Below are 23,495 nucleotides of genomic sequence, written 5' to 3' on the forward strand. Positions count from 1 at the left end.
AGGTGCTATTATGACATAGCAACGTGTAGTTTGTTACTAAATTTCCAAAAGAAACATAGTTGACCTGATCTTCAGTACTATCCTGTGCTTCTTTAAACATTTTCTTAAAGAATTTATTGATAGGCTGTGCGCGGTGGCTCACTCCTGTAATCTCCAACACTTTTCGAGGTGGATTGCTTGAGACTACGAGTTTCAGATCACCCTGGCCAACATGGTGAAACCCCGTCTCTATAAAAAATACAAAAAATTAGCCTGGGGTGGTGGCGGGCGCCTGTAATCTCAGCTACTCAGGAGATTGAGGCAGGAGGTTGAAGCTGGAATTCGGGAGGTGGAGGTTGTAGTGAGCCAAGATCACACCACTGCGCTCCAGCCTGGGCGACAGCGAGACTTTGTCCAAAAACAAAAAAACAAAACGACAACAACAAAAACAATTTATTGATGTATTGATGTACAAAATTTAGTTTATTAATTAATTTAGCGATTAACAAAAGTTCTGCTTCTAAGGAGAATTATTTGATAGCTACTGTCTCCCATGTCTCTGGCTGACGGGATGCTGAGATCCAAATTGTTAATTTAACAAAAGCAAGTAGGCACCTGCTGTTATACACTTGAGTTCTCCTTTTGACAGTTTTTCGCCTCTGACTTCATACTGATGTTTTCTCTCTGATTTTTTATATGTGTAAAATTAAATTGCTGTCTGTTTGGTTTAGAAAGCTGTGCGCTTTCACAAGTGTTAAAGATCTTGGGGAGAGGTTACTGTCCTGATTCACTTTGGCATCTAGGTAACACGTTGGTAACCGCCTCCGCCTCTGGCTCCTCTCCTTCCCCCATCGCATCTCTACTTCCCGCCCGCTTAGCCTTTGGCTCCCCGCCCCCTCGCCTCTGGCCCCGCCCCTTCTCCTTGCCGGGTCCCTCCTCTCCCCACCCGCCTCTGGTCCCTCCCCTTCTCCCTGCCGAGTCCATTCTCCCTGCGAGTCCATTCTCCCGCCCCCTCGCCTTTAGCCCCGCCCCTTCCCCTGCGGCGGCCTTCCTCCCTCCCTTTGCCTGTGGCTCCTCCTCTTCTCCCTGTCGCGTCCCTCTTCCCCGTCCCTTTACCTCCGGCTCCTCCCCAAATCCTGGCTTCTGGGTCCTCCCCTTTGTTCTGCCGCGTTCCTCCTCCCCATACCGTCACCCTCAGTTCTTCCCCTTTTCCCTTCTGCGTCTCCATCAGTCTCCTTTACTTCTGACTCCTTATCCTTGCCTCTAGCTCCTCCTCGCCCTGCCCCCTCACCTCTGGCCCCACTCCCTTTCCTCTGCCGCGTTCCTCCGTTACAGGCCCCCCACCTGCCTCTTCTGGCTCCTCCTCTTCTTCCCTACCGCGAGCCTCCTTCCCGATCCCGCCCCCTCATCTGGCTCCTCCCCTTCTTTCCTGCCACACTCCTTCTTCCCGATCCCGCCCCCTCATCTGGCTCCTCCCCTTCTTTCCTGCCACACTCCTCCTTCCGACCCGCCCCCCTCCTCTTGCTCCTCCCCTTCCCCCAAGCCGCGCTCCTCCTTCCCGATCCCGCCCCCTCATCTGGCTCCTCCCCTTCTTTCCTGCCACACTCCTCCTTCCGACCCGCCCCCCTCATCTGGCTCCTCCCCTTCCCCCAAGCCGCGCTCCTCCTTCCCGACCCCGCCCCCCGGCCGCCCCTGTCGTGCCCTGGCCGGAAGAGGTGGTGCTAGGGCCGTTGCTATGATAACAACCAACAACTGAGAAAGCGGCGAGTTTGGAAGCTGCTTCTTAGGAGGCTGGCCAAGCACTTCAGCGAGAAGAGTTACGTTTCTTACGCAGGTAGGAGGACAGGTTCTGATTGCGGCCTCCTGGCCGGACGCTTAGACCCAGCCTAGAGCCGGTGATAGCCGCGCTGGACTCTGGGTTCTGTGTGCCGGGCAGCGATTCCCGCCTGGGCTCCTGGAGCTGCCTGGTCGGTGAGGAATGTTCCGCTTTTACTTTTAAAAACTGTGCGAAGCAATCGAGCGCGGTGTCTCACGCCTGTAGTCCCAGCACTTTGGGAGGCCGACGCGGGCAGATCACGAGGTTAGGAGCTCGAGACCAGCCTGGCCAACATAGTGAAACCCCGTCTCTACTAAAAAATAAAAATACAAAAAATTAGCCTGGTGTAGTGGCGGGCGCCTGTAATCCCAGCTACTCGGGAGGCAGAAGAAGAGAAATGTTTGAACCCGGGAGGCGGAGGTTGCAGTGAGCCGAGATTCGTGCCATTTCACTCCAGCCTGGGCTACAGTGGGAGACTGTGTCTCAAACACACACACACACACACACACACACACTCGGTGTGAAGCATCTCATCTTTCTCTGCTCCTATTCTGGCCCCGCCCATCTGATTTGGGACTGGAAGCAGCAGCATCAAGCTAGAAGGTACACCTCATCCTACACCCCGAGTGCTTATCACAGTAATTGAATAGAAGATGTGTGTATAACCCAAATCTGGCACTAGAAGACTTTTAGCCTTCCGTGGCGACCATTCTCATAATAAGTCGAGAGATTTTAGAGTTTCCTCACCTGGCACTCTCACTCCTTCCTCTCCACCCATGGTCTTTGCCTCTTAACAAACTTAAAAATTCAACAGACCTATTTGGTAGAAGGCAAGACGGGATCCCCGCCTTACTAATTATACTAACACTCTAAATATATTAAGCTGTAAATGGTAGGGCACGAAATGTATTGTAGGTGAAAGAGGGACTTTTTTGGTGGGGGGACGGAGTCTCGCTCTGTCGCCCAGGCTGGATGCAGTGGCACGATCTCAGCTCACTGCAACCTCCGCGCCCCCGGGTTCAAGCAATTCTCCTGCCTCAGCCTCCTGAGTAGCTGGGATTACAGGTACGCGCCGCCACGCCTAATTTTTGTATTTTTAATAGAGACGGGGTTTCACCATGTCGGTCAGGCTGGTCTCAAACTCCTGACCTTGCGATTCGCCCACCTCAGCCTCCCAAAGTTCTGAAATAACAGGCGTGAGCCACTGTGCCCTGGCCAAAGGGGACTTTTTGTATGCAAACATGACAGAGGTTGCTCTTTTATTTTTAAACAGTAAGACTAAAACATTTACATTTGAATAGATAATACCTTTTTAAAAGTTCAAATAGTAAAAAGAATGAAGAATAATCTGCCATCTACTCACCCCATCTCCAGGCCACCTTCCAGGGGTGTTCTAGACATAACGCAAATATGTAGATGTACCTACAGCATTGTGCATACTCATCTGTGATTGGCTTTTACACTTAGGACTGTGTGTCCAATTGTTTCCTATCAACAGTTACAGATCTGTCTCATTTATGCATTTATGGATGAATTTATGTATTGCTGTTTCATGTGAGAGGTGTTTCGAAGCATATCAGGAAAGTTGGAAACTCCCATAGACAAAAAGATCGATAAATGTCACTACCTAACAATCTAAAACCTCTATATAGTAAAAGAAAACATAAACAATATCAAACCTATAATGAGAAATATAAGTAAAACACACAACAAAGGGATATTTAATAATTAAGAGTCATAAAACAATATGAGGATGTAAGGAAACAGTCAAGGGACAGTTCTTGGGGCTGTAATAGAAAGCAGTTTGATGGAATTTAACAAAATTAAGATCTGTATGCCCTTTGACTTATCCATTCTAATTCTGGGAACTCATTTTCAGTATATTTGCACATATATACGGAGATAGATATATAAGATATTTGTTGTAGCACTATTTTTAACAGTAAAAAACTGAGACAGCTTAAATGTCCATTAATAGAGCAACAGTTGCCCACAATGTGGCTTAGCCTTGCAAAGAAATTGCTGTGAAGTTGTTGAAAAGAATGTGGCAGAATCATATTTTACATCAAAATAAATGTTAAGCACATATATAGAAACAAGTCATAATATAGTATTAAAGTTTAAAAATAAGCAGAAATATAGTTTATGAAAGACATCAATATAATCGTAGACAAATTTAAATGTATGTATATTATATAATTGTAGCTTTATAGACAATTCCTGGAAAGGTAAACTGCCTAACAATGAGAAATAAAATTAGAGTGTCTGGAATATTTTACTTCTTATTTTATCCCCTTCTGTTCTGTTAGATTTTTTTTCTAGTAAGCACATATTACTCTCTTAAAAACAACAACAAAATGAACAATAACAATAATGAAAAAACAATTTTGAAAAGTCTTTTCAAACTGTAGCTTTCCAAACTGGGTTGGAATTTTACATTTTACATTTCACACTTTAATATGTGTGCTTTGTTTTTTACATTTAATATTTATTGCAATGAGAGTTTATACATATTTATGTATGCAAGTAGAGCGTATTAATATATACATATGAGAGGATATTAGGAAATGACAAAATTAGCTCCTTATTCTAGGTGGGTGAAGAAAAAAAATTGCTGAATATTTTCTACTCTATTTTAAATCATAGTCATGTTTCTCACTTAAGAACAATAGACATTCTCTGTTAATGTATCTGAGGACAAAGTTGTTAAATTCTGGATTTGACCACCACTAACTTACCATGAGGCATTCCTGGGTATGCTTTCTCATCTGCAGGGAGATCAGTTTCTAGACTTTGTCTTAAACACCAGGACCCCTTTTCTTTTCTCACCCCAAATCCCCGTGGACTCCTACACTAAGATATAGCACAAGTTAGTGGTTAAGGGCATGGGTTCTGGATCCAGACTGCCTGGATTTGGATCCCAGATCTACTGCTTACTAGCTCTGTGTTCTTGAAAATATTACTTAACCTCTCTGTGCTATTTTCTTTATTTGTAAAAGGGGCATAACAATACCATCTGTGAAGATTAAATACTTTAGTATAAGTATTTGCTAATATCATGCTTTATTTTAAAAGTATTTTTTCTCCTACTATGTAAAAAATGAGTAATTATGTAATACCTAGGAGACATCATTAATACGTAATTATCACTAGCTATTTGGAAATTTTAGAAATAGTCCATTACTAATTAGCTAACATTTATTTTGTGCTTATTATATGCCAGGCACTGTTTGCTGAGTACTTTATATACACTATTTTATTTAATTCTTGCAAGAACCTTTAATGTTGAAACTACTAATATCCTATTTCCCAAGTGAGGAAAGTGAAACTTAGGTTAAGAAACCTCTGTGTCTCAAAGTCATACAGTTGCTAAGCATCAGGAACTGTGAGGAGTCTGGTAATTTACTTTACGCACAAACTAATAAGTTAGTCACTGTTTCTTGGATGCTGGGTCAAAGGACACATAGCAAAAGAAGTAGCCAGTGCTTCACGTTTGTGCCAGTTTCCCAAGCCCCCCATTTCATGCAGGCGAAACACAAGTGAGTCTACATGGATGCCTGGACATGGGGAATTTACTGCTTCTATAGTAAACCAAAGAAAGCCTGCTCTTTGTTTCAGTGAGAAGACATTATCTCAACCTTTGCAGTTTCTTGGTGCAAACACAACCCTGAGAAATGGCCTGGATAAACAGTGATTCTGGCCTTGAATTTTTGTCACACTCCACAAGAACATGTAGGGACACTCAGGATCCATGGCTGATTGCTTCTCTCAACATGAAGTTGTTAAGTCTGGATTCAAACTCAGGTGGGCTGGCTCCACAGTCAACCCTCCTGAAATGCCACTTCAGGAAACCAAAGCTGAGAATCACTGTACTGTATGACATTGAAGTCATGACTTAGAAACCTTGAACTTTCTTATTTTTAATAAGAAAATAAATGCCTGTTGAATTTGTTTGAATAAATGCTTATGACTCCTAACCATTATAAACACAGTTGCTAATTACCCTTTATAAACAACTAACAGCATGAAAACATCTAAGTATTTGGGTTATATATCCATATCATTATTTACCTTCATATGTACTACTGTACATACAATTGACAGGTTACAGAGAACTATGATCTGTGTGTGTGTGTGTGTGTGTAATTTAGACAGGGTCTCAGTCTGTTGCTCAGGCTGGAGTGCGATGGTGAGATCTTGGCTCACTACAACCTCCTCCTCCCTGGCTGAAGCGATCCTCCCACCTCAGCCTTCCAAGTAATTGGGACTACAGGTGCATGCAACAATACAATGCCCAGCTAAGTTTTGTATTTTTTTGTTGAGATTGGGTCTCACTATGTTGCCCAGCCTGGTATTGAACTCCTGAGCTCAAGGGATCTGACTACCTCAGCCTCCCAAAGTGCTGGGATTACAGGTGTGAGTTACTGCCCCTGGCCCTCATCTTGTTTATAAGGAGGTAGATTGCTTGGAGGAGAACAATCTAGGATACCTCACATACCAAAACTAGAGTGAGATGAATATAAGCATTAGAAACCATAGCAACAAGGAAATGGAGGCAGGTGCATTGAGGAGGAAGGTGGAAGGTATGGATTTATCCAGTACCTATCAAAGGAACTTTAAGATATGTGGCTTTAAATACCATAGACTTCTGACTCTCCCGATTTCCAGGCCAACATCTCAAACCTTCAAACTACCAACCCAGTGTCCAATGGGCACTTCAAACTCAGCATACCCCAAACCAGACTGATCTAACTTCCATGTATACCTCCATGCATACCTCAGGCCTCCTTTAGTTGAAGTTTTCCTTATTTCTGCAAATGTAGCTCTATCCTTCTGGTTACTCAGGCTAAAAATATTAGCAGCATCCTTGATTCCTCTCTTTATCTCACAGCCCACATCTAGTTCATCACTAAATCTTTTCAGCTCTATTTTAAAAATATATCCAGAATCCAGTCAGCACTTCTCACCATCTCTTCTACTATCAGCCAGGTCCATCTCACCTCATGTCAATGTTACTACTATGGATTCCGTAGACCCCTGATGTCCTACCAGCTTCCCACTCCTCTGCCTTCCACAATCTAATGCTGTCTCCCCACAACTTCCTCTCTGGCTTCATCTTCTACTGTTCTTAACTCACTGCTCTCTAGCCACATGAGGTGACTAACTAGTTGTTCTTCAGATATGTGATGCTTCTCATGTCTGCATTTGTCCTCATGCCTTGCTTATTTTCTCAGTTCAGCCTCCTGCTCAAATGTCATCTTAACCAGAGAGGCGTTCCTTCCCCACTGTATATATTTAGTAAAACTTGCCGCTCTAGTCTGTCATACTCTCTCCTGATAATCTCATATTTCCTAGCCATCTTCTTTGCTTTATTATTTTGCTAGCTCTTATCTTTATCTGATCCAATGTAAATTTTACTAATTTAGTTATTACTTGTCCATTTTTCTCACTAGAATGTGAGCTTTTTTTACTGCAAATCAAAATCCCTGCAGTAAAACCTTCAAACTACCAACCAGATCAAAAGCCCTGCAGTAGGTGGGGCGTGGTGGCTCACGCCTGTAATCTCAGTACTTTGGGACGCTGACGTAGGCGGATCATGAAGTCAGGAGTTCAAGAACAGTCTGGCCAAATAGTGAAACCCTGTCTCTATTAAAAATACAAAAAATTAGCCGGGTGTGGTGGTGTGTTCCTGTAATCCCAGCTACTCAGGAGGCTGAGGCAGGAGAATTGCATGAACCCGCGAGGCAGAGGTTTTAGTGAATCCAGGGGGCAAAGGTTTCAGTGAGCCGAGGTCACGCCATTGCACTCCAGTCCAGGCCACAGTGCGAGACTCTATCTAAAAAAAAAATCCCTGCAGTAAAAAAAGCTTATATTCTAGTGAATTCTAGTGAGGAAACTGGGTGAGTAACAACGAAATTAGTAAAATATATACTGGGTCAGGTAAAGATATGTATCAAAAATAACAACTGTTCAATAAATATGTGTAATGATTATGTATCAACAAAAATTTAAAAATTTTTGAAAAGCCTTGTCTATGGCTGTGTGTAGAAACATAGAAGTGTCTCTACACACAGCTATAAGGGGGACTGGTAATGAGCAGGTACCCAATAAAAATTTGCTGACAACATGAATGAATTCAGCTATGGTCAAGGTTTTTAAAAGTTTTAACATTTTTGTTGATACATAATTATTATATATATTGATTATGATATTTGATGCATGCATGCAATTTGTAATAATCAAATCATGGTGATCAGGATCTCCATTACTTTATCATTTCTTTGTTCTGAGAATATTCTAAAACTTTTCTTCTAGCTACTTTGAAATGTAAACTAAAGTATTAACTGTAGTCACCGTACGGTGCTGTCAAACATTAGAACTTACTCCTGTGTAAATGTATTTTTGAACTCCTTAACCAACCTTACTTCATCCCCCACCGCCACTTTCCTGCCCTTCTCTGCTTCTGGTAACCATTCTCTACCTCCATGAGATCAACTTTTTAAGCTCCTACTTATGAGTGAGAACATGTGATATTTGTGTTTCTGTGCCTGGCTTATTTTACTTAACATAATGTCCCCCAGTTTTACCCATGTTGTTGCAAATAACAGAATTTCATTCTTTTTTATGGCAGAATAATATTTCATTGTGTGTATATGCCGTATTTAGTCGGCGGTAGACACGATGATTGGCTATTGCGGAGAGTGCTGCAGTCAACAGTCCCATATTTACTGCATATATCTCTTCAGTCTGCTGATTTTCTTTCTTTTGGATATATACCCAGCAGTGGAATTGCTGGATTATATGGTAGAACTACTTTTAGTATTTTGAGGAAACTTCATACTGTTTTCTGCAATAGCTGTAGTAATTTACATTTTCCACTGACAGTGTAGTACCATTTCTTTTTCTTTGTATTCTTGCCAGCATCTGTTATTTTCTTTTTGACAATAGTGATTTTAACTGGGGTGAGATGATGTCTTATTGCGGTTTCGATTTGCATTTCTCTGATTATTAGTGATGTGGAGTATTTTTTCATATGCCTGTTGGCTATTTTTATGTCTTCTTTTGAGAAATATACAGTGATTATATCAATGGAAAAAATAAATTAGGGGGTAGTTGAGGTATGATTAGGAAGGCCACCCTGGAGAAATTTTATTTGAACTGAGACATGGAAGATGAGGGATTAGTGATAAAGATTTGTAGTAACAAGCCAGGCCTGGTGGCTCACACCTGTAATCCCAGCACTTTGAGAGGCTGAGTCAAGCAGATCACCTGAGGAAAGGAGTTTGAGACTAGCCTGGCCAACATGATGAAACCCTGTCTCTACTAAAAATACAATAATTAACTGGGCATGGGGGTGGGCACCTGTAATCTCAGCTATTTGAGAGGCTGAGGCAGGAGAATTGTTTGAACCAGGAGGCAGAGGTTGCAGTGAGCTGAGACCACAACAGTGCACTCTAGCCTGGGCGACAGAGCCAGAATCTATCTCAAAAAAAAAAAAAAAAAAAAAAGGATTTATAGACAGAGGAAGCATAAAATACAAAAGCCTCAAGAGGGAGATCAACCCAAGATATGGTAAAAGATATGGTAAAAGGTGGGGTTGATTAGAAGATGAGGTCAGAGAGGCAAGGGCTAGGTAAATTTAGGACCTTGTAGGCCATGGTGAGTAGTTTGGGTTTTATTCTAGAAAGCATTTTATTTCAGAGGTGTTTTAAGTAAGGACGAGAGGGGCATGGTATGAGTTTCCTTAAAAAATATTTCTCTGACTATTGCAGTAGTACTGTCGAAATATGACAGGATGACAGACAAGAGTAGACTGAGACTAAATTATCAGGTCAGTAATGACAGTGCTTTTTGAGTGGCTGGATAATAGGTGAGCAAAAGGAAAAAAAAAATAAAGGATGACTAAAAGTAGACCTTCCTTGGTTGTGTTATATTATTGTTTTATTATACTGTTAGATATAATTTACTCATGTTACAGTTATGAAATTTATTACCTTAGGCCCATTAGATCAACTTTCATGCCTTGCTGGGCATTCAAGCTGGTTTAATCTTTTTCCACCTTATTAGTTAGATATAGGCATGGCTTCCCCTTTAGGTGTCTATACCTTGGGGGTGCTTTTAAATGTTGTGTCTATTAAATGGGGCCTTATTCATACTGGTTAGTGTCAGATGGAACCTGTCAAAGTTTCAGAGCATAGGTGAGCAAGCATTGTTCTTGCCGGCTGTAGGAAAGACAATGCAGTTTCTTTTGTGAAATGGTCATTCTTACTAGATTGGTATGAGAATAATCACTAGATGCTGACTCTCAGAGGCTTTTTTGGGGTTGATCTATGGATGATTCTTATTCTTCATGGAGGGCAGTTCCCCATGGTTCTCTAGCATTTCTACTTAAGAGACACTGACAGCTTTGTTTTGAATTTTCTTTTCAAGGATATTTGTATAGTGAACAGTCTTAAAAGATAAAGAGTCTCTTTCTAAAACAGAGGTCAGGTTTATCTGTCTAGTATAATAACAACATAAGACTGTCTAGTATAACGTCTTCCTCCCAGGCAAAGGTTGGGCACATTTGCTTGCAGTCCATTATAAAGGATTGGAGTTTCTAAGCTTGGGGTTCCTTAGCTGTGATGCAAACCCACTGTGTGTATAGCATCTCATTGGGCCATTCCACACTTTCCTTCTGGGATTTGGGAGCACAGGGATCCTGTGTGACTATAAAGCTCATGCTATCTGCTGTGCCATGAGTAATAAAGTCCTTTGTCTCTGATCCAGGAGTCTTATGTATTCTGACAGCATTCATGAAACTATGGCAGGCTAAAGTGTTAGCTTGTCGGTAGGCTAAAATCTCAGATCTGTCATAATTCTTCGTTCCTATTCCTAAAGAGGCTTTAGCACTCTTGATCACATACTCTCCCAGCCTTCTTGTGTTTTTCCTACTCTACTAGCCTATGATGTCTTAGTATATAATTTCTAAAACAGGTAATATGTTTACATTGTTTAAACATGAAAATATTACAAATAATACATTGAGAATTCTGGAGCCCACCCTTCTTCTGGCTACTTTCTATGCTCTTTGCCCCTCATCAGGTAACTCGCTTTCTTAGTTTCTTTCATGCTTTTCTGAATATTTCTTTCTCCAGATGCAAACACAAATATATATTCTTATTTCTCACTTTCTTTCTTTTTCTCACTTAATGTATCTTGGGGTGTGACTTTTGTCGACATATAGAGTACTTCATCCTCCTCTTCTTTTTTGTTTAGCTTCTTTATTGTTAAGTATAGCACAAGGCCAGAAAGCCACATAAAACACGTATCCAGATTCAGGAATTATGATAAGGTAGATGCCCTTTTCATCATTTTCATCCCTCACAACAGATATGCCATATGATTATTTTGTATTTCTCTGTGTGTATGACTTTGTGACATTATTATTATTTTTTTTCCTTTTTCCCATTTTTTTTTTGAGACGGAGTTTCGCTCTTGTTACCCAGGCTGGAGTGCAATGGCGTGATCTCGGCTCACCGCAACCTCCGCCTCCTGGGTTCAGGCAATTCTCCTGCCTCAGCCTCCTGAGTAGCTGGGATTACAGGCACGCGCCACCGTGCCCAGCTAATTTTTTGTATTTTTAGTAGAGACGGGGTTTCACCATGTTGACCAGGATGGTCTCGATCTCTTGACCTCGTGATCCACCCGCCTCGGCCTCCCAAAGTGCTGGGATTACAGGCTTGAGCCACCGCGCCCGGTCTTTTTCCCATTTTTTTAAAATTGCATTTTAGGTTTTGGGGTACGTGACGTTATTTTTATACAGCCAAAGTACATTTATGTTTACCCATATATTTTCACTTTCTTTGCTATTTATCATTTCCTGTACCTCTCACCTTACATCTGGGATCAGTTCTTTTCTGCCTCATCAGTTTTCAATAATTGTTATTGTTATTGAAATTCCTTTAGTCTTAGTCTTAAGAGTACACTTTTTTTTTCCTACTGAAAGGAACATTAGTTGCTTTTACTTTTTGTTACAACTTTCTAGTAAGTGATAATCTAGAAACAATGAAATTTACACTCTTTAGTCTGGAGTGTTAATGCGTTTTAATAAACACATAGTTTGTGTAATCACTACCACAATTGAGATTTTGAATATTTCCATTACATAAAAAATCCCCACATCCTTCTGTAGTCAACTCTTACCTTTGCCCTCAGGCTTCTGGTGTATCTTCTAACCCTAGGATTTGTCATATAGAGTCAATAGTACACAGCCTTAGTAGAGTTTGCTTCTTCATAATTTGAGCATGATTTGAGTTTCATCCATGTTGTTGTGTGTACCACTTGCCTTTAGGCTTACTCACTCGCACTTGCTATTAGAGAGCTTTAATCATTATTTTAATTATTCTAATAGGTAGATAGTAATATCTCATTGTGATTTGAAGTTCCATTTTTAAAATGACTAATGATACTGAGCTTCTTTTTAGGTGTTTGTTCTCAGGACTGAGACCGGGGTGAAGCAAATGACACACCTAGGCCCAAAATTTTAGGAGGCATTCATTTTCAGACACGAGTATGAGTGTAGAGCAGCGCAGGCACTTCACTTGCCTCAACCTCAGCCTGGCCCTGCTTAATTGCCTTCTATATGTGTTCTTTGCTGAAGTGTCTGTTTAAATATTTTACCCTATTTAAATATGATTTTTTCTTCATATTCTCTATATAGCCTGGATATAAGTCCTTTAACAGATATACATTTTGTGAAAAGTATCTTCCAGTCTATGATTTGTCTTTTTATTCTCCCGGTTGTGTTTTCTGAAGAGCAGAAGTTCTTGATTTTGTTGCTATTGCTGTTTTTAGAAGATACCATTTTGGCCAGTTTGGGGTGAGGATGACTCCTCAGATAGAAACAAAAGCATTACCTCAGACTCTCCAAAGAGGGTAGATGAGTATGTTGCCAGGAGTTAGGGCTTCATTATGATATTCTCTTTCTAATCAGATCACTAAGCTCTGTTACAGGATAAAATCATCAAAATGCAGTTGTGTTTGTGTGTGTGTGTGTGTGTGTGTGTGTGTGTGTGCGGGTGAGAGCCCAAAGAAGTTTCTTGACCTTTTCTAAAATTGAGCTGTTGTTCAGTTTTTCTGATTTCACTTTTTTCCCCTCTTATTTGCTTTGGGATTTAAAAACTGTGTTTTTGTTTTTTGATTGTTTGTAGTTGAGATTTAACTATGCATATATAAGTAACAAAGTCTAGGGTTAGGAATATATCCCCCTTGGAATGGGAGGCCATTATTTTACGTGAAATAACTCAGAAACAGAAAATCAAATACTGTATGTTCTCACTTATAAGTGGGAGTGAGATAACATCTACATATGAACATAGAGAGTGGAATAATAGACATTGGAGAGATGAAAGAATGGGAGCATGGGAAGGGCATGAGGGATGAGAATTTACTCACTGGTTACCATTTATACCATTTGGGTGATGGTCACAATGAAAGCCAAGACTTCATCACTATACAATAGATTAACATAACAAAACTGCACTGTACTTGTACTCCCAAAATATAAAAACAAACAAACAAAAAACGGAATAAGGATTTGAGACAGGTTAGTTTTTCCCTTCCCAATTACATATTACTGTCTAATATTTCAATTTACTATCATTTTGTATTGACAGTATTTGTTTGGATTTACCCATGTGTTTATGGTTTTATACATTTACCTTGCCGAGTTGCACTTCAGACATTTTTGAAATCATTTTCCTCCTTTGAGTATTTTCTTTAGAAGTTCCTTTAGAGCAAACATTTTAGTGGTAACTTAGTAACTAACTTGTAAATGCTTCTGTTTTCTTTCTTGAGAGCAAATTTTGCGGGGTGCACAATTCTAGGTTGATAGTTATCATCTTTCAGTTAACCTATTATTACATTGGCTCCTATTTTTCTGATAAGTCTGCAGTGATTTTACTTTTCTTTGTATTTATGTCAGTAAATTAATATGATACAAAACAGTAGATGTATGTTCTTTATCACTGTACTTTCAGGACCTTTTCTTTGTCTTTGATATTCTGTAATTTCATAACAATGTGTATGGCTACTAATTTTTATTTAACCTGTTTGGTATATATTTATATTTTGCTTCCTGGATCTGGGGATCCATATTATTTTATCAGTTTTGAAAATCTCTCAGCTATTACCTTTTAAAATATTTTTCCTGGCTGGGCATCATGACTTACACCTGTAATCCCAGAACTTTGGGAGGCTGAGGCAGACAAATCACTTGAGGCTAGGACTTTGAGACAAGCCTGGCCAACATGGCAAAACCCTGCCTCTACTAAAAATACAAAAATAAGCTGGGTGTGGTGGCACATACCTGTAGTCCCAGTTACTCAGGAGGCTAAGGCAGGAATATCACTTGAAACTGGGAGGCAGAGGTTGCAGTGAGCTGAGATTGGACCACTGTACTCCAGCCTGGGTGACAGAACAAGACTCTGTCTCAAAAAGAATAAATAATACATAACAAATATTTTTTCTCCTCTATCTTTCTATTATTTGCTTTTGGGACTCCATTTTGACACATGTTAGTTTAGGAGCTGGCAAACACTTTATGAAAATGACTTTTCACAGGTCATTTTTAGGCTACAAAGACCACATATAGTCTCTGATGCATCTTCTTAGTTGTTTTTTGGTTTTACAGTACAAAATCACAACAAAATATATGCTTAGCAAAAACATGCTAGGCTTTCTTTTCCCTGGCTTTTAGTCTCATATTTTTTATATCCTATCTCTTTGCATCATTGTATATAAAATAGTTTTATTTATCTTCCAGTTTACTAATTTTTTCTTCAACTCTCTCTAATCTTAAATAGCTTATTCACTGATATCAACAATTATATATTTTTATTGCAGATGTTTCCATTTTTAAAAATATATAATCTAGTAGCCAGACAATTCCACTGGCTATGGGTGAATTTATTTTCTCCATAAAGATTTGTGCTCAAAGTAGAAGCCCAGAGAGAGCTTTTCCACCTCACTACTGTTCCAAGGTTTCATATTGCCCTTGCCTTTGTCATAGAAATCTTGTCTTGTGGCTATCTTCCCTATTTTCTCTTCCTGACTTCTATAGATGGGCTCCCTGCTATATTGGCCATTTGCTTCTGTGATTTAGCTCCTGCTTCTGCAGCCTGGCTCTGGGATGCCCTGGACTATCCTGGCCCAAGCTTTTAGATGCTGTCGTCTTGTCCTCCAAACCCAAGTTCTTGGTTGCTATAGCTGTAGGTGTAGTCAACTCCAAGATTAACCTATATTAGTTGTAATAGGTATATTTGGGGGAGCAGATGTCATTGCACACCTCTGCTACAATTTATAAGAGCAGAGCTACTACAAAAAGTGTATTTTGTTTAGGGTTCACTTGCTATAGAGCTGGCTGGTTCCTTGGAGTTTCTAATCATTTGTAATCCTAGAAGCATCTATTTATCAATTTTGTATTCAGAAAAAAAAGATAATTCAAAAAGTCTTTTCACATGACATTCTTCATTAAATAAGGAAGAAATGATGAGATTTTAAAATGTTTTTCCATATATTTGCAGAGTATTCCTGTCGAATTTATTCTTTTAAGCTTTATTTAAATCTGATGCCATTACTGAGATAATAAACATTTTTTAAATGAACAATATTTTACTTGAATATTATGAATATTACTCTGTGCTAGCAAAAAATTTGATTTTTGGTGTAGAAACTTTATGTAGTAAACGTTTATTTTTCTTAATTCAGGAAAATGTCTAGTCAGGAGGATAAATATGAAGCTCAGAATATAGATGATTCAACAGAAGAAACTGATGATGCTTTTGACACTGTCACTATTCCGGTTCCCTCAGAAGAGCCTGAAGAGTCAGATCAAACTGAAGAGCATGAATCTGGACTAGAACAATTCAATGAGAGCCGTGCACATGAATCTGGACTAGAACGATTCAATGAGAGCCGTGCACATGAATCTGGACTAGAACAAATCAATGAGAGCCGTGCACATGAATCTGGACTAGAACAATTCAATGAGAGCCGTGCAATGCACGTTGAGGAGCAGAGTGCCCAAAGCTTTTCAAGCATGGAACCAGACAATGAACAACTCATGGAAGAGGTTATATCACCAAGACAAGCTTCATGTACTCCACTATATCATGAAAGGCAATTTGCAATGCAGAGTCCAAATCATGATAGTTTGGCATTTCTGGATAAAATAAAGGCTATAAAGGAGTCTTTACACGAATCAAAGGAAGATTCTCTAGCAACAGGTACTACCTAAGGAAGATAGGCTATTTCATTTTCTTGTTTTGAAAAATGATTGCTTTTCCTTGTTGGCTTATTTTTGCTTGTATATTTGTTTTATATTTTATATTCCTTTCCCTTATCCACCAAACTTCCAGAGTTACATCGCTTGAATATCTTAACTATTTGTAAAAGCCTCTCTATTTTGCAGTATCTATTTTCCATCAATGATGGCCAACATTAAAGTTAAAAATGGATATTTATTTATTTTTTTCAAAGAAAGTAGGTTTTAAAAATGTTTAGGGACCTTGGAAAATGATGGAGAAATTGTTGACTAAAATGGGAATTATTTTGCATGCCAATTTGGAATTAATTGTTGTACCTAAATAGCAAGAGGTGGATGGGAACTAGACAACAGATTTTCTAGTTTCGTATCCAGTGGTCAATCATTCCGTATATCATGTTGCTTTTACGTATTTCTATAGTCAGTTTAGTGTTAACTTATATTTTCCTTTAGAAAAGTCATGATTGTTCACTGTAGGTTAATTTTAAAGACATAAAATAATGTCGATGGCATATAGTAGCTTTTATTACATTCTCAACAACAGCACAGTGGCAGCAGCAATAATGTGGTTACACAGAGAACTCTCCTACTTGCTTTAACTGACTGCTCCTTTTCCTCCTTGTAAATGAGTTTTGAGAGTGTTTCTGCCTACAGAATGGAGAACATGAACTATGATTTAACAACATCAATAACAGCAGCTTAGTTTGGCTGGCAAAATGTAGCTTTTGAATCTAGTGGGGTAGTTTACCCTTGTGTAATGTGTACATATAAGTAAAGAATGAAAAGAAGGGAGAGAAAACTACCTAAGGCTAATTATACCTAACTGAAGCAGGTATCTCTCAATTTTAGTATTTAACGTAAATTTAGGTTTCATTTTTGGGTATTTCTGTCATTCCCTGATATTGTAACTTATAACAAACACATGGTGATTTAAAAAAAAACTGTTGTCTTGGTTCTGTACCTCCTTAGCTTCACAAATCCCTTAACACATTTCTGTTTCCAAAAGCTTAAGAAGTAACTACTATTAAAAATTTGGAATTTATTATAGTTTTTTACACAAATAAGACAATTACAATAGCCTTCTTATAGTTTACCATCTGTGATAATATTCTCTTTGTTGAAAGAGAACTGTGAGAACAAATTTTAACAAGCTTAGAGAACCTTAGCATTACCAGTGTCTACTTAAATTTTGCCATGCCTGAAAACTATAATTTCAGGCATCTAGAAATACATAGTACTTTTTTGGTATGTAGTCTGCATTTTATACTTCATCTTCTCACACCTTCTCCATTAAAATTTGAAGTATATAGATGTAAAATAAAATAATTTACTCATATTAATTACTTTTTACATACTGTATTTCTCTCCTATATTTGTGAACAGATAATCATTTTATAATAACTTTTTAAATTTTTTAATATGTAAATGTCTTGATTCTTTCTTTTCTAGAGGGGATTGAGCCATATAATGTCCTTCTCTGTGAAAAGTAGTTATATTGCATTTCTAAATTCTGGGACACCCTCTGTGTCTCAGGTCTCTCTTTCCTAAATTCACTATGCAAAAGTGCCTGATTTTATGAGATGTTTCCTATGCTTATATCTGAACAATACATGCCAGGTATTGAATATTAGAGCTAATTTCTGAGTTTATGGATTGATTTTTCAGAGCAACTAAATGTTGGTCACTTTTCCCTGTAGAAAATTAAAAACATACTGTTATCATTGGGGCACAGCAGGGAAACACTAGCAAGAACAACTTGCATTTTATGTAATTATTAACACGTAATTCTGTATCTGTTTGTGGACCATAGTTTGCTGACCTTTGCTATATTTGACTATAATTCTTTCTTTTCTCTTTTAATTTACAGTAAAAGTTGTACTTACTCCAGTGGGCCAGGAAATTGTAATGCCTTTTAAGGTTGATATCATTCTTAAACATCTCAAGGACCATTTTTCACACTTATTAGGAATCCCACATTCTATACTACAGATAAGATACTCAGGTAAGTTTGGAGGCTAATAAGACATTTCAAGCCTTTTCTAGTTTTAGCATGTAAACAATCAAGATCTTTGATTTTAAAAACTAAGTATCTTGATACTCATTGAGCATTATATTGTGATTATGCATTCACTCATTCAACACACATTTTGTAAGGGCTTACTTTATTCTAGATACTTTGCTAAGAAATGAAGATATAAGGCCCGGCGTGGTGGCTCAAGCCTGTAATCCCAGCACTTTGGGAGGCCGAGGCGGGTAGATCACAAGGTCAAGAGATTGAGACCATCCTGGTCAACATGGTGAAACCCCGTCTCTACTAAAAATATAAAAAAAAATTAGCTGGGCATGGTGGCGCGCGTCTGTAATCCCAGCTACTCGGGAGGCCGAGGCAGGAGAATTGCCTGAACCCAGGAGGCAGAGGTTGCGGTGAGCCGAGATCGCGCCATTGCACTCCAGCCTGGGTAACAAGAGCGAAACTCCATCTCAAAAAGAAAAAAAAGAAGATACAGAGAAACATGAAATAAGATTCCTGTTTTGAAATTATTTAGACTAGTAAGGAAAAGGATGCATGCAGTAGCTGCCACCTAACGTGTAAACACTTTCATAGAAATATGCACAAAAAGCTGTGGGAACAAGGGAAGGAACTTAGTAGATTCAAGAAAGTTTCATTTAATTAAAGTGATAACACTTGTGCCAAGTCACAAAGAGGTGAGAAAATGTGGAAGTTTTGAGAAGTGGTAAGAAGTGTTGAGAGGCTGGAAGTAGATTTTATATGGGTAGTGGGTGGAGATGCGATTGAAAAAATGGATGATCAAAGAGATTGTGTAGAACAGGAAGAGGACTGGAAAGGATGTATGAGTATTCTGTGCATTAAGGTCAATTCACATTTCCATGATGATAGGTATATTTATATTTTGTGGATGACATTGAACAGCCCACTGAAGTTATATTAGTCTCGTGTCATGAGAGGATATAACTTAATTAACTGTTACAGTTTACCGGACTAACACACCTAAATATGTGCTTCTATAGAATATGCCTGAACGGATCCTAATATTTTAAACAGTTTTGATATTGACTTATAAAGATGCCACAAAAAGTTTCCAGAGAAAAGCAATTGAATTTCCAAATTATTTTTAAAAATCTATTATAGTAAATGTACTCCAAAAGTAAGCTGTACATGTGTTCAGATAAGTGATTGTTAAAACTTGATTCAATACCCAAAAGCTAAAATTTAAATAATTGTTAGTAATAATGATTATGACCATACTGTTGGTGTTGGCGATTAATTTATTGAGCACATACTGTGTGCTAGTACTTCCAAAAATATTTGGCCTACATTGTAATTTAATCCACACAACAGCCTTTTGATGTAGGAATTACTAGTAACTTTTATTTTGGGAGAAGGAAACTGAAACTCAAGAAACTTGTGCAGACTTGCAAAACTGGTAAGTGGCAGAGTGTGAACTTCCACATAGGTGTGACTCCGGAGGGCATCTGCAACTGCTGGGCATTAACGGTAAGGTGAAGTGCAAATCTGGATGAGAGAGCGCTTTGAGGTTGTAGTAGCCAGCTAATGGTACTTAAGGGGTTCTCTGTTCTCTCTGTACTTCATGACCTTTCTTTAAGTACCAGGCATCACCACTGGGTAACCGGCTTATGCCAGCAGCAGTTACAAAAGAGCTTGATTCTATGCCAGCCATCCTCTAAAGTGCTTTTTGCTAGTACTAGAACTTGAGCTCCAGTGTGGTGAGATTAAGCCCATTACAGAAATAAGTATAGAAATGAAGAGGGCTCTGGGAACCGGTATTGCTTTCCTATGGCTGTTCTAACAGTCACAAACTTAGTGGCTTAAAGCTACACATATATTTTGCTTATGGTTCTGGAGGCAAAAAATCCAAAATTAATTTCGTTGAGATAAAATCAAGGTGGTGTCTACAGGGCTGCTGTCCCTCTGGAGGCTCTGAAAGAATCTACTTCCTTGCCCCTCCAGCTTCTAGAGCTGCATTCCCTGTTTTTCTTGCCTTATTAGCTCCTTCCTCCATTAAAAAACCCAGAACTGTAGCATTTTCAAATCTCTTTCTGCTTCTTTCATATGGCCTTCTCCCCTGTCAATAAATTTTCCTCTTCCTTCCTCTTATAAGGGGACTTGTGATTACATTTAAGGCCCAGCCAGATAATCCAGGAAAATCTTTCCAGCTCAAAATTCTCAATTAAATCTGCAAAGCCACTTTTTCCATATTCATAGGCCCTAGAGATTAGGATGTAGACATACTTGGGGCCATTATTCAACCTATTTTAAGGTCCATATGACATTCATGTTAATGTTTTTTGAGATGGAGTCTCGCTCTGTCACCTAGCCTGGAATCAGTGGCGTGATGTTGGCTCACTGCAACCTCCGCCTCCCAGGTTCAAGTGATTCTCCTGCCTCAGCCTCCTGAGTAGCTGGGACTACAGGCATGCACCACCATGCCCGGCTAATTTTTGTATTTTTGATAGAGACAAAGTTTCATTTTATTGGCCAGGCTGATCTCAAACTCCTGACCCTGTGATCTGCCCACCTTGGCCTCCCAAAGTGCTGGGATTACAGGCGTGAGCCTCACGGCTGGCCCAAATGTTAATTTTTTAACTGAAGAATTTAGAGTGTGAAATAGAAACTCAGATATCTTAGAATGTGCTTTCTTGAACATAGCCAAAATAGACTACAGATGCTCCTCATATTGGGTTATGTCTCAGTAAACCCATCATAAATTAAAAGCATCATATGTAACAACTGCATTTAGTAAGCCTAACCTACCCTAAATGTACTCAGAACAGTTACATTAGCCTATGGTTGGGCAAAATTATTTAATGCAAGGACTATTTTATAAGTGTTGAATATCTTACATAACTTATTGCATACTGCACTGAAAATGAAAACAGAATGATTGTATAGGTACTCAAAGCCTAGTTTCTACTAAATGTGTGTGGCTTTTGCATCATTGTAAAGCCATAAAATTGTAAGTTGAGCCATTATCATTGTAAGTTGGAGACTGTAGTGGTGTCTGATAAATTTGAATGAGTAAAGCTTTTGATGCGTTCACATTCCTAACTGAAATTTAGAAGGGCCACAAATTTGAAGATTAATATAGAGTCCATCAATAAAGTTTCCATAACACAAAATAGCAGTCAGTCACATAATTACTTTTTTGTATGCCTTAAAATAGAGAAAGAAAATTAGTCAGTTTACTGAATACAGTAGTGACTGGGCAGATGGGGGAGGAGTGAGTAGAAGTTAAAACAATAGCATGATAAAAATTAAGCAATGTACACTTTTTCTAGCACAAAACTGAGGCTTACCTTCATCATGGCATGAATTAATTTATGTGAGTTTCTGGTTATGAAAAGAGAGAAAGTAAGGGATTCTGCATATATGCTTCTCTGTGCTGGAGGTGATATGGTTTGGATTTGTGTCCCCACGCAAATCTCATGTTGAATTGCCTTCCCCAGTGTTGAATTGTATTCCCCAATTGTATTCTATCTTGTGTGAGGTGATTGGATCGTGGGGGCAGATTTCCCCCTTGCTGTTCTTGTAATAGTGAGTTATTATGAGATCTGGTTTTTGAAAGGTGTTTAGCACCTCCTCTTTTGCTCTTTTCCCCCTGTTCCAGCCATGTAAGACATGCCTCCTTCTTCACCTTCTGCTATGATTGTGTTTCCGGAGGCCTCCACAACCACGCTTTCTGTACATCCCATAGAACTTTGAGCCAGTTAACCCTCTTTTCTTCATAAAGTACCTAGTCTTAAGTAGTTCTTTATAGCAATGCGAGAACAGACTAATACAGAAAGTTTTAGTCTGCTCTAAAGATTGCTCTAAAGATATCTGAATATATGGAAGCAGCTTTGGAACTGGGTAATGGGCAGAAGTTGGAGCAGTTTGGAGGCCTTTGAAGAAGACAGGAAGATGAGGGAAAGTTTGGAATTTAGTAGAGACTTGTTAATTGTTGTGACCAAAATGCTGATAGCGATATGGACAATGGAGTCCAGGCTGCGGTAGTCTCAGATGGAAATGAAGAACTCATTGAGAGCTGGAGTAAAGGACACATGTGCTATGCTTTAGCAAAGAGACTGGCAGCATTGCATCCTTGCTTTAGGGATCTGTGGAACTTTGAATTTCAAAGTGATGATTTAGGGTATCTGGTGGAAGAAATTTCTAAGCAACAGTGTGTTCAAAATGTGGCCTACCTGGTTCTAAGAGTATATGATCATACATGTGAGCAGAGATGATCTGTAACTGGAACTTACATTTAAAAGTGAAGCTGAGCATAAAAGTCAAGAAAATGTGTAACCTGACCATGTGGCAGAAAAGAAAAACCCTATTTCAAGGGAGGAATTAAAGCAGGCTGTAAAATTTGCATGAATAAAGGGGAGCCAAATGTTAGTGGCCAAGACAGTGGGGAAAATGCCTCAAAGCCATTTTAGAAACCTTCATGGCAGCCCTTCTTGTCACAGGCCTAGAGGGCTAGGAGGGAAAAGTGGTTTTGTGGGCCAGGCCCATTGCCACTCAGGACACTTCTGCCTATGTCCCAGCCACTCCAGCTCCTGCTGTGGCTAAAAGACATATCCCAGATATGTCTTAGGCTGTTGCTCCAGAGGGTGGAAACCATAAGCCTTGGTGGCTTCCATGTGATATTAAGCCTATGGGTACACAGAGGGCAAGAGTTGAGGCTTGGGAGCCGCAGCCTAGTTTTCAGAGGATGTATGGAAATGTCTGGATGTCCAGGCAGAAGTTGACTTCAGGAGCAGAGTCCTCATAGAAAACCTCTGCTAGGGCAGTGCAGAGGGGAAATATATGATTGGATCCCCCACACAGAGTCCTCACTGTGGCACTGCCCAGTGGAGTTATGAGAAGAGGGCCACCATCTTCCAGACTCCAGAATGGTAGATCCATTAGCAGCTGGTACTGTGCATCTGACAAAGCCACAGGGACTCAGTGCCAGCTCTTGAGAGCAGCCATGTGAGCTGAGCCTTGCAGAGCCACAGGTGCAGAGCTTCCCAAGGCCTTGTGAGCCCACCCCTTGCATCAGTCTTGCCTGGATGTGAGACATGGAATCAAAGGAGATTATTTGGAGCCTTAAGATTCAGTAATTGCTCTGCTGGGTTTTGAACTTACATGGGACCTGTAGCCCCTTTGTTTTGGCTGATTTCTCCATTTTGGAATGGGTATGTTTACCCAACACCTATGCTCCCATTGTATCTTGGAAGTATCTAACTTCTTTTTCATTTTATAGGATCATAGGTAGAAGGGCCTTGCCTTGCCTCTGATGAGACTTTGGTCTGTGAACTTTTAAGTTAATGCTGAAATGAGTTAAGACTTGGGAGACTGTTGAGAAGGGATGATTGTATTTTGCAATGTGA

At 39.5% G+C, this 23,495-nt stretch overlaps 1 protein-coding gene across 4 annotated transcripts in view; it reads left to right on the plus strand.

Annotated features, from left to right (window-relative positions):
• The first annotated feature begins 1,711 nt into the window (after window positions 1-1,711).
• IQUB (IQ motif and ubiquitin domain containing) overlaps window positions 1,712-23,495 on the plus strand; it is a 64,409-nt gene continuing 42,625 nt past the window's right edge. For all 4 annotated transcript variants that reach the window (XM_009003157.5, XM_078343879.1, XM_035254861.3 and 1 more), the window contains exons 1-3: window positions 1,712-1,813; window positions 15,545-16,062; window positions 17,968-18,102. In XM_009003157.5, the coding sequence (XP_009001405.4) occupies window positions 15,549-16,062; window positions 17,968-18,102 (649 nt within the window). In that variant the 5' untranslated portion in view covers window positions 1,712-1,813; window positions 15,545-15,548. The remainder of the gene's footprint in view (window positions 1,814-15,544; window positions 16,063-17,967; window positions 18,103-23,495) is intronic.

The sequence above is a fragment of the Callithrix jacchus genome, chromosome 11, assembly GCF_049354715.1.
Source record: "Callithrix jacchus isolate 240 chromosome 11, calJac240_pri, whole genome shotgun sequence".
In the NCBI taxonomy this organism is placed as follows: domain Eukaryota; kingdom Metazoa; phylum Chordata; class Mammalia; order Primates; family Cebidae; genus Callithrix; species Callithrix jacchus.